At 40.6% G+C, this 19,595-nt stretch overlaps 2 protein-coding genes across 3 annotated transcripts; both read left to right on the forward strand.

Moving 5' to 3' along the window:
* Positions 1 to 10,240: 10,240 nt before the first annotated feature.
* Positions 10,241 to 16,556, forward strand: LOC129635804 (uncharacterized). Of its 2 annotated transcripts, XR_008706467.1 has the most exons (4): positions 10,241 to 10,554; positions 11,572 to 13,139; positions 13,238 to 13,331; positions 16,487 to 16,556. XR_008706467.1 is itself a non-coding variant. In XM_055558989.1 (2 exons), exon 2 carries the CDS (start codon positions 11,572 to 11,574, stop codon positions 13,135 to 13,137), a length of 1,566 nt encoding a protein of 521 aa, XP_055414964.1. In that variant the 5' UTR covers positions 10,241 to 10,554; the 3' UTR covers positions 13,138 to 13,160. The 2 variants fall into 2 exon arrangements, 1 of the variants encoding a protein (XP_055414964.1); XM_055558989.1 differs by lacking the exons at positions 13,238 to 13,331; positions 16,487 to 16,556 and having other exon boundaries at positions 11,572 to 13,160.
* On the forward strand, positions 14,768 to 18,541 carry LOC129635803 (uncharacterized). The gene is made up of 2 exons (XM_055558988.1): positions 14,768 to 16,464; positions 16,613 to 18,541. The coding sequence occupies exons 1-2, from the start codon at positions 14,776 to 14,778 to the stop codon at positions 18,044 to 18,046; spliced, it is 3,123 nt and encodes a 1,040-aa protein (XP_055414963.1). The 5' UTR covers positions 14,768 to 14,775; the 3' UTR covers positions 18,047 to 18,541.
* Positions 18,542 to 19,595: the final 1,054 nt, after the last annotated feature.

The raw sequence follows: 19,595 nt of genomic DNA on the forward strand, positions 1-19,595 counted from the left end.
TTGTGTATAGGTAGCACAGCTTTCTTATCCATTCATCTGCTGATGAACATCTAGGTTGCTTCCATGTCCTGGCTATTATAAACAGTGCTGCGATGAACATTGGGGTACACATGTCTCTTTCCCTTCTGGTTTCCTCAGTGTGAATGCCCAGCAGTGGGATTGCTGGGTCATACAGCAGTTCTATTTCCAGTGTTTAAGGAATTTCCGCACTATTATCCATAGTGGTTGTACTAGTTTGCATTCCACCAACAGTGTAAGAGGGTTCCCTTTTCTCCAAACCCTCTCCAGCATTGATTGCTTGTACACTTTTGGATCGCAGCCATTCTGACTAGCGTGAAATGGTACCTCATTGTGGTTTTGATTTTCTTTCCTCTGATAATGAGTGATACTGAGCATCTTTTCCTGTGTTTGTTAGCCATCTGTATGTCTTCTTTGGAGAAATGTCTATTTAGTTCTTTGGCCCATTTTTTGATTGGGTCGTTTATTTTTCTGGAATTGAGCTGCAGAGGTTGCTTGTATATTTTTTAGGTTAATCCTTTGTCAGTTGCTTCATTTGCTATTATTTTCTCCCATTCTGAAGTCTGTCTTTTCACCTTGCTTATAGTTTCCTTTGATGTGCAGAAGCTTTTAATTTTAATTAGGTCCCATTTGTTTATTTTTACTTTTATTTCCAATATTCTGGGAGGTGGGTCATAGAGGGTCCTGCTGTGATTTATGTCACAGAGTGTTTTGCCTATGTTCTCCTCTAGGAGTTTGATAGTTTCTGGCCTTATGTTTAGATCTTTAATCCATTTTGAGTTTATTTTTGTGTATGGTGTTAGAAAGTGTTCTAGTCTCATTCTTTTACAAGTGGTTGACCAGTTTTCCCAACACCACTTGTTAAAGAGATTGTCTTTTCTCCATTGTATATTCTTGCCTCTTTTGTCAAAGATAAGGTTTCCATAGGTGTGTGGATTTACCTCTGGGCTTTCTATTTTGATCCATTGGTCTATATTTCTCTTTGTGCCAGTACCATACTGTCTTGATGACTGTGGCTTTGTAGTAGAGCCTGAAGTCAGGCAGGTTGATTCCTCCAGTTCCATTCTTCTTTCTCATGATTGCTTTGGCTATTCGAGGTTTTTTGTATTTCCATACAAATTGTGAAATTATTTGTTTTAGCTCTGTGAAAAATACCGTTAGTAGCTTGATAAGGATTGCATTGAATCTATAGATTGCTTTGGGTAGTATACTCATTTTCACTATATTGATTCTTCCGATCCACAAACATGGTATATTTCTCCATCTATTAGTGTCCTCTTTGATTTCTTTCACCAGTGTTTTATAGTTTTCTATATATAGGTCCTTTGTTTCTTTAGGTAGATATATTCCTAAGTATTTTATTCTTTTCGTTGCAATGGTGAATAGAATTGTTTCCTTAATTTGCTTTCTATTTTCTCATTGTTAGTGTATAGGAAATGCAAGGGATTTCTGTGTGTTGATTTTATATCCTGCAACTTTACTATATTCATTGATTAGCTCTAGCAATTTTCTGGAGGAGTCTTTACGGTTTTCTCTGTGGAGGATCATGTCCTCTGCAAACAGTGAGAGTTTTACTTCGTTTTTTCCTATTTGGACTCCTTTTATTTCTCTTTCTGCTCTGATTGCTGTGGTCAAAACTTCCAAAACTATGTTGAATAGTAGTGGTGAAAGTCAGCACCCTTGTCTTGTTTCTGACTTTAGGGAAAATGCTTTCAACCTATCACCTTTGAGGATGATGTTTGCTGTGGCTTTGTCATCTATAGCTTTTATTATGTTGAGGTATGTTCCTTCTATTCTTGCTTTCTGGAGAGTTTTTATCATAAATGGATGTTGAATCTGTCAAAAGCTTTCTCTGCATCTATTGAGATAATCATATGGCTTTTATTTTTCAATTTGTTAATGTGGTGTATTACATTGATTGATTTGCGGATATTGAAGCATCCTTGCATCCCTGGGATAAAGCCCATTTGGTCATGATGTATGATCTTTTTAATGTGTTGTTGGATTCTGATTGCTAGAATTTTGTTAAGGATTTTTGCATCTATGTTCATCAGTGATATTGGCCTGTAGTTTTCTTTTTTTTCTATTTTTTGTTTTTTTGTTTTGGCATCTTTGTCATGTTTTGGTATTAGGGTGATGGTGGCCTCATAGAATGAGTTTGGAAATTGACCTTCCTCTGCAATTTTCTGGAAGAGTTTGAGTAGGATAGGTGTTAGCTCTTCTCTAAATTTTTGGTAGAATTCAGCTGTGAAGCCGTCTGGACCTGGGCTTTTGTTTGCTGGAAGATTTTGATTACAGTTTCAATTTCCGTGTTTGTGATGGGTCTGTTAAGATTTTCTATTTCTTCCCGGTTCAGTTTTGGAAAGTTGAAATTTTCTAAGAATTTGTCCACTTCTTCCAAGTTGTCCATTTCATTGGCATATAATTACTGATAGTAGTCTCTTATGATCCTTTGTATTTCTGTGTTGTCTGTTGTGATCTCTCCATTATCATTTCTAATTTTATTGATTTGATTTTTCTCCCTTTGTTTCTTGATGATTCTGACTAATGGCTTGTCAATTTTATTTATCCTCTCAAAGAACCAGCTTTTGGCTTTGTTGATTTTTGCTATGGTCTCTTTTGTTTCTTTTGCATTTATTTCTGCCCAATTTTTAAGATTTCTTTCCTTCCACTAACCCTGGGGTTGTTCATTTCTTCCTTTTCTAGTTGCTTTAGGTGTAGAGTTAGGTTATTTATTTGACTTTTTTGTTTCTTGAGGTATGCCTCTATTGCTATGAACCTTCCTAATAGCACTGCTTTTACAGTGTCCCACAGGTTTTGGGTTGTTGTGTTTTCATTTTCATTCATTTCTATGCATATTTTTATTTCTTTTTTGATTTCTTCTCTGATTTGTTGGTTATTTAGCAGCGTGTTGTTCAGCCTCCATATGTTGGAATTTTTAATAGTTTTTCTCCTGTAATTGAGATCTAATCTTACTTCATTATGGTCAGAAAAGATGCTTGGGATGATTTCAATTTTTTTGAATTTGCCAAGGCTCAATTTATGGCCCAGGATGTGATCTATCCTGGATAAGGTTCCGTGTGCATTTGAGAAAAAGGTGAAATTCATTGTTTTAGTGTGAAATGTCCTATGGATATCAATTAGGTCTAACTGGTCTATTGTATCATTTAAAGTTTGTGTTTCCTTGTTAATTTTCTGAGATTCTTGCTGGGTACAGTAATACGGGCTGTAGGTTATTTTCTTTCATCACTTTAAGTATATCCTGCCATTCCCTCCTGGCCTGAAGAGTTTCTATTGAAAGATCAGCTGGTATCCTTATGGGAATCCCCTTGTGTGTTATTTGTTGTTTTTCCCTTGCTGCTTTTAATATTTGTTCCTCGTGTTCGATCTTTGTTAATTTGATTAATATGTGTCTTGGGGTGTTTCACCTTGGGTTTATCCTGTTTGGGACTCTCTGGGTTTCTTGGACTTGAGTGATTATTTCCTTCCCCATTTTAGGGAAGCTTTCAACTATTATCTCATCTAGTATTTTCTCATGGTCTTTCTTTTTGTCTTCTTCTTCTGGGACTCCTATGACTTGAATGTTGGGGCATTTAACATTGTCCCAGAGGTCTCTGAGATTGTCTTCATTTCTTTTAATTCGTTTTTCTTTTTTCCTCTCTGATTCATTTATTTCTACCATTCTATCTTCTACCTCACTAATCCTTCTTCTGCCTCTGTTATTCTACTATTTATTCCCTCCAGAGTGTTTTTGATCTCATTTATTGCATTATTCATTATATATTGACTCTTTTTTATCTCTTCTCAGTTCAGTTCAGTTCAGTTCAGTCGCTCAGTCGTGTCTGACTCTTTGCAACCCCATGAATCGCAGCATGCCAGGCCTCCCTGTCATATAAGTTAAATAAGCAGGGTGACAATATACAGCCTTGACGGACTCCTTTTCCTATTTGGAACCAGTCTGTTGTTCCATGTCCAATTCTAACTGTTGCTCCTTGTTTATTTCTTCTAGATCCTTGTTAAACCTTTCTTGCATCTTCTCAATCCTTATCTCCAGGCTGTTTATCTGTGATTCTATTTTGTTTTCATATTTTGGATCATTTTCACTATCATTATTCGGAATTCTTTATGAGGTAGATACCCTATCTCTTCCTCTTTTTTTGGTTTGGTGGGCATTTATCCTGTTCCTTTACCTGCTAGGCATTCCTCTGTCTCTTCATCTTGTTTATATTGCTGTGTTTGGGGTGGCCTTTCTGTATTCTGGCAGTTTGTGGAGTTCTCTTTATTGTGGAGTTTCCTCACTGTGGGTGGGGTTCTATGGGTGGCTTCTCAAGGTTTCCTGGCTAGGGAAGCTTGTGTCGGTGTTCTAGTGGGTGGAGCTGGGTTTCTTCTCTCTGAAGTGCAATGAAGTGTCCAGTAATGAGTTCTGAGATGTCAATGGGTTTGGAGTAACTTTCAATTCAGTTCAGTCGCCTCAATCGTGTCCGACTCTTTGCGACCCCATGAATCACAGCACACCAGGCTTCCCTGTCCATCACCAACTCCCAGAGTCCACTCAGACTCACGTCCATCGAGTCAGTGATGCCATCCAACCATCTCATCCTCTGTCGTCCCCTTCTCCTCATGCCCCCAATCCCTCCCAGCATCAGAGTCTTCTCCAATGAGTCAACTCTTTGCATGAGGTGGCCAAAGTACTGGAGTTTCAGCTTTAGCATCTTTCCTTCCAAAAAATCCCAGGGTGGATCTCCTTCAGAATGGACTGGTTGGATCTCCTTGCAATCCAAGGGACTCTCAAGAGTCTTCTCCAACACCACAGTTCAAAAGCATCAATTTGCGGATATTGAAGAATCCTTGCATCCCTGGGATAAAGCCCACTTGGTCATGGTGTATGATCTTTTTAATGTGTTGTTGGATTCTGATTTCTAGAATTTTGTTAAGGATTTTTGCATCTATGTTCACCAGTGATATTGACCTGTAGTTTTCTTTTTTTGTGGGATCTTTGTCATGTTTTGGTATTAGGGTGATGGTGGCCTCATAGAATGAGTTTGGAAGTTTACCTTCCTCTGCAATTTTCTGGAAGAGTTTGAGCAGGATAGGTGTTAGCTCTTCTCTAAATTTTTGGTAGAATTCAGCTGTGAAGCCGTCTGGACCTGGGCTTTTGTTTGCTGGAAGATTTTTGATTACAGTTTCAATTTCCGTGCTTGTGATGGGTCTGTTAAGATTTTCTATTTCTTCCTGGTCGAGTTTTGGAAAGTTGTACTTTTCTAAGAATTTGTCCATTTCTTCCACTTTGTCCATTTTATTGGCATATAGTTGCTGATAGTAGTCTCTTATGATCCTTTGTATTTCTGTGTTGTCTGTTGTGATCTCTCCATTTTCATTTCTAATTTTATTGATTTGATTTTTCTCCCTTTGTTTCTTGACAAGTCTGGCTAATGGTTTGTCAATTTTATTTATCCTTTCAAAGAACCAGCTTTTGGCTTTGTTGATTTTTGCTATGTTCTCTTTTGTTTCTTTTGCATTTATTTCTGCTCTAATTTTTAAGATTTCTTTCCTCCTACTAACCCTGGGATTCTTCATTTCTTCCTTTTCTAGTTGCTTTAGGTGTAGAGTTAGGTTATTTATTTGACTTTTTTCTTGTTTCTTGAGGTATGCCTGTATTGCTATGAACTTTCCCCTTAGGACTGCTTTTACAATGTCCCACAGGTTTTGGGTTGTTGTGTTTTCATTTTCATTCATTTCTATGCAAATTTTTATTTCTTTTTGATTTCCTCTGTGATTTGTTGGTTATTCAGCAGCGTGTTGTTCAGCCTCCATATGTTGGAATTTTTAATAGTTTTTCTCCTGTAATTGAGATCTAATCTTACTGCATTGTGGTCAGAAAAGATGCTTGGAATGATTTCTATTTTTTTGAATTTACCAAGGCTAGCTTTTCATATGATTATCTCAATAGATGCAGAGAAAGCCTTTGACAAAATTCAACATCCATTTATGATTAAAACTCTCCAGAAAGCAGGAATAGAAGGAACATACCTCAACATAATCAAAGCTATATATGACAAACCCACAGCAAACATTATCCTCAATGGTGAAAAATTGAAAGCATTTCCTCTAAAGTCAGGAATAAGACAAGGGTGCCCACTTTCACCAATACTATTCAACATAGTTTTGGAAGTTTTGGCCACAGCAATCAGAGCAGAAAAAAAATAAAAGGAATCCAAATTGGAAAAGAAGAAGTAAGACTCTCACTGTTTGCAGATGACATGATCCTCTACATAGAAAACCATAAAGACTCCTCCAGAAAATTATTAGAACCAATCAATGACTAGAGTAAAGTTGCAGGATATAAAGTCAACACACAGAAATCCCTTGCATTCCTATACACTAATAATGAGAAAACAGAAAGAGAAATTAAGGAAACAATTCCATTCACCATTGCAAAGGAAAGAATAAAATACTTAGGAATATATCTACCTAAAGAAACTAAAGACCTATATATAGAAAACTATAAAACACTGGTGAAAGAAATCAAAAAGGACACTAACAGATGGAGAAATATACCATGTTCATGGATTGGAAGAATCAATATAGTGAAAATGAGTATACTACCCAAAGCAATCTATAGATTCAATGCAATCCCTATCAAGCTACCAACAGTATTCTTTACAGAGCTAGAACAAATAATTTCACAATTTGTATGGAAATACAAAAAACCTCGAATAGCCAAAGCAATCTTGAGAAAGAAGAATGGAACTGGAGGAATCAACCTACCCGACTTCTGGCTCTACTACAAAGCCACAGTTATCAAGACAGTATGGTACTGGCACAAAGACAGGAATATAGATCAATGGAACAAAATAGAAAGCCCAGAGATAAATCCACGCACATATGGACACCTTATCTTTGACAAAAGAGGCAAGAATATACAATGGATTAAAGACAATCTCTTTAACAAGTGGTGCTGGGAAAACTGGTCAACCATTTGTAAAAGAATGAAACTAGAACACTTTCTAACACCATACACAAAAATAAACTCAAAATGGATTAAAGATCTCAACGTAAGACCAGAAACTATAAAACTCCTAGAGGAGAACATAGGCAAAACACTCTCTGACATACATCACAGCAGGATCCTCTATAACCCACCTCCAAGAATATTGGAAATAAAAACAAAAATAAACAAAAAAACCTAATTAAACTTAAAAGCTTCTGCACATCAAAGGAAACTATTAGCAAGGTAAAAAGACAGCCTTCAGAATGGGAGAAAATAATAGCAAATGAAACAACTGACAAACAACTAATCTCAAAAATATACAAGCAACACCTACAGCTCAACTCCAGAAAAATAAATGACTCAATCAAAAAATGGGCCAAAGAACTAAATAGACATTTCTCCAAAGAAGACATACAGATGGCTAACAAACACATGAAAAGATGCTCAACATCACTCATTATCAGAGAAATGCAAATCAAAACCACAATAAGGTACCATTTCACGCCAGTCAGAATGGATGCTATCCAAAAGTCTACAAGCAATAAATGCTGGAGAGGGTGTGGAGAAAAGGGAACCCTCTTACACTCTTGGTGGGAATGCAAACTAGTACAGCCACTATGGAGAACAGTGTGGAGATTCCTTAAAAAACTGGACATAGAACTGCCTTATGATCCAGCAATCCCACTGCTGGGCATACACACTGAGGAAACCAGAAGAGAAAGAGACACATGTACCCCAATGTTCATCACAGCACTGTTTATAATAGCCAGGACATGGAAGCAACCTAGATGTCCATCAGCAGATGAATGGATAAGAAAGCGGTGGTACATATACACAATGGAGTATTACTCAGCCATTAAAAAGAATACATTTGAATCAGTTCTAATGAGGTGGATGAAACTGGAGCCTATTATACAGAGTGAAGTAAGCCAGAAAGAAAAACACCAATACAGTATACTAACGCATATATATGGAATTTAGAAAGATGGTAACAATAACCCTGTGTACGAGACAGCAAAAGAGACACTGATGTATAGAACAGTCTTATGGACTCTGTTGGAGAGGGAGAGGGTGGGAAGATTTGGGAGAATGGCATTGAAACATGTAAAATATCATGTATGAAACAAGTTGCCAGTCCAGGTTCAATGCACGATACTGGATGCTTGGGACTAGTGCACTGGGACGACCCAGAGGGATGGTATGGGGAGGGAGAAGGGAGGAGGGTTCAGGATGGGGAACACATGTATAACTGTGGCGGATTCATTTTGATATTTGGCAAAACTAATACAATTATGTAAAGTTTAAAAATAAAATAAAATTTAAAAAAAAAAAAAAAAGCATCAATTCTTTGGCACTCAGCCTTCTTCACAGTTCACTCTAACATCCATACATGACTACTGGAAAAACCATAGCCTTGACTAGATGAACCTTTGTTGGCAAAGTAATATCTCTGCTTTTGAATATGCTGTCTAGTTTGGTCATAACTTTCCTTCCAAGGAATAAGCGTCTTTTAATTTCATGGCTGCAATCACCATCTGCAGTGATTTTGGAGCCCAAAAAAATAAAGTCTGACACTGATTCCACTGTTTCCCCATCTATTTGCCATGGAGTGATGGGGCCAGATGCCATGATCTTCCTTTTCTGAATGTTGAGCTTTAAGCCAACTTTTTCACTCTCCACTTTCACTTTCTTCAAGAGGCTTTTTAGTTCCTCTTCACTTTCTGCCAGAAGGGTGGTGTCATCTGCATATCTGATAGAGTTTTGCCAAGAAAATGCACTGGTCATAACAAACACCTCTTTAAACAACACAAGAGAAGACTCTACACATGGACATCACCAGATGGTCAACACCAAAATCAGATCGATTATATTCTTTGCAGCCAAAGATGGAGAAGCTCTATACAGTCAGCAAAAACAAGACCAGGAGCTGACTGTGGCTCAGATCATGAACTCCTTATTGCCAGATTCAGACTTAAATTGAAGAAAGTAGGGAAAACCACTAGACCATTCAGGTATGACCTAAATCATATCCCTTATGATTATACAGTAGAAGTGAGAAAAAGATTTAAGGGCCTAGATCTAATAGATAGAGTGCCTGATGAACTATGGGCAGAGGTTTGTGACATTGTACAGGAGACAGGGATCAAGACCATCCACATGGAAAAGAAATGCAAAAAAGCAAAATGGCTGTCTGGGGAAGCCTTACAAATAGCTGTAAAAAGAAGAGAAGCGAAAAGCAAAGGAGAAAAGGAAAGATATAAGCATCTGAATGCAGAGTTCCAAAGAATAGCAAGAAGAGATAAGAAAGCCTTCCTCAGCCGGTCAACGCAAAGAAATAGAGGAAAACAACAGAATGGGAAAGACTAGAGATCTCTTCAAGAAAATTAGAGATACCAAGGGAACATTTCATGCAAAGATGGGCTCGATAAAGGACAGAAATGATATGGACCTAACAGAAGCAGAAGATATTAAGAAGAGATGGCAAGAATACACAGAAGAACTGTACAAAAAAGATATTCATGACCCAGATGATCACAATGGTGTGATCACTGACCTAGAGCCAGACATCCTGGAATGTGAAGTCAAGTGGGCCTTAGAAAGCATCACTACGAAGAAAGCTATTGGAGGTGATGGAATTCCAGTTGAGCTATTTCAAATCCTGAAAGATGATGCTGTGAAAGTGCTGCACTCAGTATGCCAGCAAATTTGGAAAACTCAGCAATGGCCAAAGGACTGGAAAAGGTCAGTTTTCATTCTGATCCCAAAGAAAGGCAATGCCAAAGAATGCTCAAACTACTGCACAATTGCCCTCATCTTGAGAGGGTAACAGGCAGGAAGGCCAGGGGTCTCCAAATGGAGGAAATAGCCTGCAAGTGTCAGACATTTTTCTCTCTCTTAAGCGGCAGGAGGAAACAAACTAACAATATTTTTTTCCTTCTCTATACAAATTTAAAGAGAGGTTTCTCTTAAAATACTGTGTTGCCATAATGACACTAGAGATAACCAATGCCTTTTTCTTATGGAAATGTTTGTCTTAAGCTATGCTAATGTACTACGCCTTTACCCCAAACTCTGTCTCCAAGTCGGTTCCGCCTCTTGGCCCAAAACCTACTTGACAAACCAGTATGTTATACTCAGATATTGTTCCCCTAATCTATGTAAATGAAACTATTTGTATGGTGGTCTGTCCTTCTTTAAGATTCAAGTTAATTATTTTATGGCCCAAGATAAACCATTTGGTGCCATTCTAAATTTTAAGACATTCCTTTCTTTCATTAACAGACTGCTAGTGACTATATAACATCCAGCTGAAGACTAGCAAGGGGGTACTCTTTTTGCCCCCTTCTGATGCCTATGTCAGAAGCTTTCTCTATCTCCTTTATACTTTAATAAAACTTTATTACACAAAAGCTCTGAGCTATCAAGCCTTGTCTCTGGCCCCGGATTGAATTCTTCTCCTCCGGGAGCCAAGAATCCTGGTGTATTCGCGTGATTCAACAACAACCTTTCATCTTGGGGGCTCGTCCGGGATCCTTCAGGACAAGGTAAGGATGCTTGGAGCTTTAGTTCTTTGTTCTCTTAGCGAACACGTTTTCTGCTGTGTTTTACTAACTCTTCCGTGTGCTTGTGTGAATGAATGGCAGGCTCTGCGTGAAGCAAGTAAGGGGCCCTGCTCTGCGGTTCCACAGTGATCTCATACGGCTTATGGGAGAAACCTGTTGGGGTGTTATACCGACCTGTCAATGCCAAGAGGCACCCAATGTCTCCTTCGAGAACCGACCAGAAATGGGCAAAGCGTGTGGACTGAACTCTCCTTTCTCGGTCAAACTTTTCGGTCTCTTTGACCATTTCATAACTCCTTGAGAATTAAAAGTACTAACCTAATCTATCGGATCATAGACTTTCAAGAGACTTGTGATCTATATTGTTACTGTATACTGTGGCTTAGGTCCCAAACTTGGATTGGTATTCAAGAAAGCGCCTAGCCTTGCTAGGAATCGAAAGTTCGGAAGCTAGATGGAGCTCTAGCTTCCAGAACATCTCTGAGGTTAAAGGTTACTCAGATTGGGACTGTGATGGGTTTTTTCCTTTGGTAACGCCGGCTCTTAGTGGATCAGAGGAGGCTGTTATACTGGTGTGGTGATGCTTGGAAAGAACATCTCAGTTTTATGTTCGTGTCGGTCTTATTGTAGTCAGGAAATACTCAGGGTCGTGCACAGGCACTCAGGTGACGAATGTTTCCCACAGCGGTTTTAGCTTGGGAGGCATTCCGGAAGGTTACTCTGATTCACCCCAGGTGACATCAGAGGCAAACAAGGTTAAGGGTGAAGAGCTGGACGTCAAGTAGGGATGCTATCAAGTCTACCCCTGGTACATCCCCACCCCATCTCGGTGGTAGAACCGGGAGGGACGAGTACGGCGCCTGTGTCGGTAAGGGACAGACTAAGTCCGACCAGGAAGGAAAAGCTTTTGGTGTAACGTCTGTCTACACCCCCATCTAGAGCAGGGAGGGACGCCTCCGGTAGAAAAAATGGCGCTGGTCGCTTTTTTCTCTCTTACAGATGGGAGCTAACAATTCCAGCCTCACTCCTTTGAACTGTATCCTGAAAAACTGGGATAGATTTGATCCCCAGGGCTTAAAGAAGACACACCTGGTCTTCCTATGTGATACTGCATGGCCACGGTATCCATTGGAGGACGGCGAACGGTGGCCGGTTGGAGGGTCTCTTAAGTATAATACTGTTCTACAATTAGACCGGTTCTGTAAGGAACAAGGGAAATGGGTAGAAGTAGCATATGTGTTGCCCTTTTACTCTCTGCGAAATATGCCAGACTTATGTCCTAAGGGTATAGATTTGGGCGTGAAACCTTCAGCTCCCTCCTGTCCTCTTACTTTGCCCCCGTGCTGGGGACTCCAAACTGGGATTCAAACTGCCCACATGGAGGTCCAAACAACTCCTGTCTCAGTACGACCTCAGACTACTCTGGTTTCAGTAGAAACTCAGACCATCGAAGTAAGAGATGAGATGGAGGACAGGAGACAAAGAGAAGAGGAAAAACAGGTTTCTCCAATCTATCCCTGGGATCATATGCGCAGAGCAGCCAGACAGACTGAGGAACAGCCACAGAAGCTGTTGCCTCTTTATGAAACACCCACTGGGAGAAATAATCAGTCTGTGAGAGTTAATAAGCCTTTTTCTTATCAAGAAATACAAAGAATCAAGGAGGATCTGGGAGACTATTTAGATGACCCAGAAAAATATATTAGAGCTTTTAAAGGTGTTACTCTGCTTTATGACCTCACTTGGAAGGATGTGATGTATATCTTGGGACAAACGCTGACTCCCGAGTCAAAGACTCGAGTTTTGGGAAAAGCGGTTGCTTATGGAGATGAATGGCTTGGTAATGAATCAGTAGGGAAGAGGGAAAACGAGATAGCGGCCCTCCCCACTGGGAATCAGGCGGTCCCAACCATAGAACCAGACTGGGACTACAACACAGCTAAAGGAAGATGGGATCAGAATCATTTTGTTAGATGTATTCTTGAAGGACTTAGACAGGCACGTTCTAAGCCTTTAAACTATGGCAAATTGGCAGATATAGAACAGGAGGAAAAAGAAGCTCCTGGTAAATTCCTAGATAGACTGAGAGAAGGCCTTCGCAGATTCACTGAGATTGATCCCGAAAGTGAAGAGGGAAAAGTGATCTTAAAGGATAGATTTCTCACTCAGTCGGCTCCAGATATCCGCCGTAAGCTATTAAAACAGGCGTATGGACTAAATCAGTCTTTAGATACTCTGTTACAACTGGCTCAGACAGTCTATTATGGTAGGGAATATGAGGAAAAGAAAGAAAGGCAAAAAAAGACAAAGGAAAAGGCGGAAGCCTTCGCCATGGCTATGAAAAACGTTCTTAAACAGCCTGAGAAAAGTGCCCAGAGGGGCCCAGGTGAAAAGAGATGGGCTTGCTACTACTGTGGAAAGGAGGGGCACCTCAAGCGGGATTGCCCTCAGGCATCTAAGCCGCCCCCGGCTCCATGTCCGGTCTGCAAAGGACCACACTGGAAGAGAGACTGCCCCCAGAGGCGTAGGTCTCCCGGGTCGGACTCTCAAGACAATCAGGACTGAAGGTGCCCGGGGGTCCCCACACAAGCTCCCGTCCTAATTACACCTGAGGAACCCCGGGTATTAATAGTTGTGGGGGGCCAATCCGTCGATTTCCTTTTAGATACTGGGGCAACTTATTCTGTGCTCACTGAAGCCCCTGGCCCACTTTCTTCCCGATCCGCTTCCGTAATGGGACTGTCTGGACGAGCCAAAAGGTATTATTTCAGTTATTCTTTATCTTGCAACTGGGATTCTGTGCTGTTTTCACACGAGTTTCTGATTGTGCCAGAATCTCCCTCACCCCTCTTGGGAAGGGATATACTGAGCAAGGTCCATGCCTCTGTTTTCATGAATATGGAGCCCTCCCTTTCTCTCCCTTTAGTTGAACAAAATGTAAATCCTAGAGTATGGGCGGATGGAAAATCTGTGGGTCGAGCTCAAAATGCTATTCCTGTAGTTGTTAAGCTCAAAGACCCGCACGTATTTCCACATAAGAAGCAGTATCCACTGAAACCTGAAGTTAAGGAAGGGTTAAAACCCATCATTGAAAATTTAAAGGAACAGGGACTATTAATTTCCTGTAACAGTCCTTGCAACACTCCTATTTTGGGTATAAAAAAATCGAATGGTAAATGGAGACTAGTTCAAGATTTACGAATAATAAATGAGGCTGTAGTTCCTTTACACCCCGTAGTGCCTAATCCTTATACTCTATTGTCTGAAATTCCTGAACGGGCCAAATATTTCTCAGTAATTGATTTAAAAGATGCCTTCTATTCAGTACCTTTGGCGGAAGAAAGTCAATTCCTATTTGCCTTTGAAGACCCTACGCAGCCAGCTTCTCAATTAACCTGGACAGTTTTGCCCCAGGGATTTCGTGATAGTCCTCACTTATTCGGACAAAGTTTGTCACGAGATCTACAAAACTTTAATAGCTCTGAAACAGTGGTGTTACAATATGTAGATGATATTTTGCTCTGTGCTGAGACAGAGGAAGCTTGTTCGCGAGCCTCTGAAGATTTCTTAAACTTTCTGGCGGACTGTGGTTACAAGGCATCAAGAGAAAAGGCTCAGCTTTGTCAACAATCGGTTAGATATCTGGGCCTAATCATATCAGAAGGGACTAGGGCCATAGGCCCTGAGAGAATTAAACCTATACTAAATCACCCCTTACCTATGACTTTAAGACAATTGAGAGGATTTTTGGGAATCACAGGTTACTGTCGCATTTGGATTCCGGGTTACGGGGAACTTGCCCGGCCTTTATATAAACTTATAGCTGAAACTCAGCAGGCCCAAACCGACAAACTGGTTTGGTCTCCAGAAACTCAAAAGGCTTTTAAGGTTCTTCAGACTGCTCTCCTGCAAGCTCCAGCTCTGAGCTTGCCCACAGGGTCAGAATTTAATTTGTTTGTCACTGAAAGAAAAGGTGTGGCATTGGGAGTTTTGACACAACCCCGAGGGCCTCACCAGCAACCTGTAGCTTATCTAAGCAGAGAATTAGATGTAGTTTCACGTGGGTGGCCCCACTGCCTAAGAGTAATTGGGGCAGCGGCTTTATTAGCACCTGAAGCTTTAAAAATAATTAATGGACGAAAGCTTACTGTCCTGACTTCTCATGATGTGAGTGGAATCTTAAATTCTAAGGTTAATATTTGGATGACAGACAGTAGGCTTCTTAAGTATCAGTCATTGTTGTTAGAAGGACCAGTAACTAAGCTTAAAGTTTGTGGAAATTTAAATCCTGCCACTTTCCTTCCTGAGAAGGAAAATGAAACACCTGATCACGATTGTTCTCAATTCCTAACTTTAAACTATGCAGCTCGAGAGGGCCTAAAGGATACCCCATTAGACAATCCTGACATGGAAATATTTACAGATGGCAGTTCTTTTGTTCAGGATGGAAAGCATAAAGCAGGTTACGCCGTGGTGACTGCTGAACAGGTTTTGGAAGCAAAATCTCTCCCCCAGGGAACCAGTGCTCAGTTAGCGGAGCTTGTGGCCCTGACCCGAGCTCTAGAGTTAAGCAAAGGGCAGCGGGTAAATATCTACACAGATTCTAAATATGCCTATTTGACTTTACATGCTCATGCTGCAATATGGAAAGAGAGACACTTTAAAACAGCAACAGGAGAACCTATTAAGCATTTCAGAGAGATCGAGAGACTTTTAACTGCTATATATTGTCCTAAAGAAGTAGCTGTTATGCACTGCAAAGGGCACAGCAGGGATGGGAGTAAAATAGCCGAAGGTAATCATCTGGCTGACTGCCAAGCCAGAAAAGCGGCACTTTACGAAACCCCTTCACTACAGACGCCTTTGATCTGGACAGGTCCTGTGGAACAGGAAAGACCACAATATACTGAGGAAGAATTAGAAAGATATGAAAAACGAGGAGCAAAGATTACTGATAAAGGATGGTTACAGTCTGAGGATGGACGATTAATAATTCCTGAAAATGCTCAGTGGAAAATTCTTAAGGGTTTACATCAGAGTTTTCATTTGGGTGCCGAGAGTACTTACCAAATGGTTTCTCGTTTGTTTGAAGGTAAAAATGTAATGAAAACTTTAAAGAATATTATCAAAAGGTGTGAGATTTGTCAAAAAAATAACCCAAAGACTGAAAAGCTAACAAAATCTGGATTACAACGAAGTGGGAAGTATCCTGGAGAAGACTGGGAAATTGATTTTACTCACTTGCCAAAAGCTAATGGATATTCTTGCTTACAAGTTTGGGTAGATACCTTTACTGGATGGATTGAGGCTTTTCCCAGTCGTAGTGAACAGGCTAAGGAGGTTATAAAGATTTTAATCCATGAAATTATCCCCAGGTTTGGGCTGCCACGGAGCCTTCAGAGTGACAATGGCTCCGCCTTTAAAGCTGCTGTAACTCAGGGGGTGTCTAAAGCTCTAGGAATAGAATATCACTTACACTGTTCCTGGAGACCCCAATCCTCCGGAAAAGTTGAAAAAGCAAATGACATTATCAAAAGACATCTGCGCAAATTAACTCAAGAGACGCAGGACAAATGGATTAAAGTCCTACCCATAGCTTTAATGAGGGCTCGAACTACCCCCCAAAAGAAGGGACTGTCCCCCTTTGAATGTATTTATGGAAGGCCTTTCTTACGCACAGACATTGTTATAGACCCTGAAGCCTTGGAATTAACTAATTATGTAACTCAGCTCTCAGCTTTTCAACAGGCATTAACAGAACTCCGGGAGACAACTCCTGACCCAGCCTCCGAGACAAACAAGCCTCTATTTGAGCCAGGAACCGAGGTCCTCATAAAAACATTGGGATCTGGGGGCCCATCCCTCGAGCCTCTCTGGGAAGGTCCTTACCAGGTTATTCTTTCTTCTCCCACAGCTGTCAAAGTGCCAGGAATTGATTCGTGGGTACATCATACTCGAGTTAAGAGGTGGCACCCTGACCAAAATTAAGTGACTTCATTTTATGTCTTTACTTTCTATGCTCTGACTTTGTACCTTTTAGATGTACCTGATAACCTATGCGAGCTTACTTCTGCTGACTCCAAATATCCTGAGTCTGCCGTTGGATCCTCAAGACAATGTCTTCCTGTCCTGGGCTCACTCCTATGCTGCATTCCACAATCGGTCTAACTGCTGGGTCTGTGGAGCACTCCCCTCTTCGTCAATGGAAGGCTTCCCGTGGTGGACGTCCCCACTTCAAGGAAAAGACTTTCTCCAAGTCTGTGAATACCTTCGACAGCAATCACATGCGATGCCTCTTCTTCATCTGATGACAACTACCAACCCTAAAATGGACTGGTGCAACACTTTGTACTCTAACTATGGGCATAATGTGACTTTTAACTTTGATTATACATTGTCTAGGTTCAATGACTATTTTTCTACATATAAGGTAAACCGGTCTAGATCTAATGGTTTTTTGCCTGACGTTTATCAAATATGGGACGAGGTTACATGGCTAACTCCTGAAAAAGGACGCTTAATATCTACTGCCTCTATATGCTGGGAACAAACAGAGCCGTCCCCAAAAGTTAGCCAACAACTTAATTACAATGATTGGAAACAATTGGGATATTTGTCTCAGGAAACATGCAATGTAATCATTCCCGTGTTTTCCAACCCCAGATCAGGTTCTCCCTTTGTCTGGCCAGGCACAAATTGGGACTGGATGTCTCAGTCACGCTGGCTTGCGCCAAATGGGACTTATTGGATATGTGGCTCTTACCTATGGGCGTGGCTTCCCCCTGGTTGGATAGGGAGATGCACCCTGGGTCTAGCCTTTACTCATGGCTTTATATTTTCAGAGCTTCCAGAAAAGCCTGCTAATTTACCCCACCTTAAAACTCGGTGGACAAGGTCTGTATTTTATTGGTATGATTATTTGGCTGCAGCGTTTGTTCCCTCTTTGGGGACTACAGATGTTATGTTACGAGTGGATGCTTTGACTAATTTTACTCAACAGGCATTACAAGATTCTCAGAAGGCTATTTCAGCTCTTAATGCTGAACAAGCACAAATTAGAAAGGTGGTTTTACAAAACAGATTGGCTCTAGATATTCTGACAGCTGCACAAGGAGGAACCTGTGCCATTATTCATACCCAATGCTGTACATACATACCTGATATGAACACGAATGTTACTCATTTTACTAACCACATGAACAAGATGATTAGGGCCATGGATACTCCTGAAGCCTCAATTGCCTCACTTTGGGAGACGTTAACTAGTTCCCCATGGTGGACGACTATCTTAATTACAATAATTCTGGTTGTTTTGTTCTTGCTGTTTGCTCCCTGCATCTGTAATTGTATAACTGGATTTGTTTCTAGCCGCATGAAAGCTTTTAAGTTACAAATGGTTGCTCAAACTCCTGCTACTGCTGTAGCTTCCTCCGACTACTATTTGGGGCCCCTGGATCAGATATCCTCAATATGAGGATTAGGAGAATATGTTGCCTCACCAATTTAGGGACAACGCCCCTTGTCAGCTCGGAAGCAGTTATGGAATGAGAACGACGCCCCTTTTCCCTAGGCAACATAATTCTCCTAAAAGAAAAGGGGGGAATGAGAGGGTAACAGGCAGGAAGGCCAGGGGTCTCCAAATGGAGGAAATAGCCTGCAAGTGTCAGACATTTTTCTCTCTCTTAAGCGGCAGGAGGAAACAAACTAACAATATTTTTTTCCTTCTCTATACAAATTTAAAGAGAGGTTTCTCTTAAAATACTGTGTTGCCATAATGACACTAGAGATAACCAATGCCTTTTTCTTATGGAAATGTTTGTCTTAAGCTATGCTAATGTACTACGCCTTTACCCCAAACTCTGTCTCCAAGTCGGTTCCGCCTCTTGGCCCAAAACCTACTTGACAAACCAGTATGTTATACTCAGATATTGTTCCCCTAATCTATGTAAATGAAACTATTTGTATGGTGGTCTGTCCTTCTTTAAGATTCAAGTTAATTATTTTATGGCCCAAGATAAACCATTTGGTGCCATTCTAAATTTTAAGACATTCCTTTCTTTCATTAACAGACTGCTAGTGACTATATAACATCCAGCTGAAGACTAGCAAGGGGGTACTCTTTTTGCCCCCTTCTGATGCCTATGTCAGAAGCTTTCTCTATCTCCTTTATACTTTAATAAAACTTTATTACACAAAAGCTCTGAGCTATCAAGCCTTGTCTCTGGCCCCGGATTGAATTCTTCTCCTCCGGGAGCCAAGAATCCTGGTGTATTCGCGTGATTCAACAACAACCTTTCAATCTCACATGCTAGTAGAGTAATGCTCAAAATTCTCCCAGTCAGGCTTCAGCAATATGTGAACCGTGAACATCCTGATGTTCAAGCTGGTTTTAGAAAAGGCAGAGGAACCAGAGATCAAATTGCCAACATCTGCTGGATCATGGAAAAAGCAAGAAAGTTCCAGAACAACATCTATTTCTGCTTTATTGACTATGCCAAGGCCTTTGATTGTGTGGATCACAATAAACTGTGGAAAATGCTGAAAGAGATGGGAATACCAGAACACCTGACCTGCCTCCTGAGACATTTGTATGCAGGTCAAGAAGCAACAGTTAGAACTGGACATGAACCAACAGACTGGTTCCAAATAGGAAAAGGATTTCATCAAGGCTGTATATTGTCACCCTGCTTGTTTAACTTATATGCAGAATACATCATGAGAAATGCTGGACTAGAAGAAACACAAGCTGGAATCAAGATTGCCGGTAGAAATATCAATAACTGGAGAAGGGAATGGCAAACCACTTCAATATTCTTACCTTGAGAACCCCATGAACAGCATGAAAAGGCAAAATGATAGGATACTGAAAGAGGAACTCCCCAGGTCAGTAGGTGCCCGATATGCTACTGGAGATCAGTGGAGAAATAACTCCAGAAAGAATGAAGGGATGGAGCCAAAGCAGAAACAATACCCAGCTGTGGATGTGACTGGTGATAGAAGCAAGGTCCGATGCTCTAAAGAGC

The sequence above is a fragment of the Bubalus kerabau genome, chromosome 21 (genome assembly GCF_029407905.1).
Source record: "Bubalus kerabau isolate K-KA32 ecotype Philippines breed swamp buffalo chromosome 21, PCC_UOA_SB_1v2, whole genome shotgun sequence".
NCBI classification, from domain to species: Eukaryota; Metazoa; Chordata; class Mammalia; order Artiodactyla; family Bovidae; genus Bubalus; species Bubalus kerabau.

Excerpts from the sequence above, each read along its gene's own strand:
- LOC129635804 (XM_055558989.1), top strand. The coding sequence starts at position 11,572 with ATGGGAGCTAACAATTCCAGCCTCACTCCTTTGAACTGTATCCTGAAA.
- LOC129635803 (XM_055558988.1), top strand. The coding sequence starts at position 14,776 with ATGACAGACAGTAGGCTTCTTAAGTATCAGTCATTGTTGTTAGAAGGA. Across the intron at positions 16,465-16,612 it reads TCTGGGAAGGTCCTTACCAG|ATGTACCTGATAACCTATGC; the intron begins GTTATTCTTTCT and ends TGTACCTTTTAG.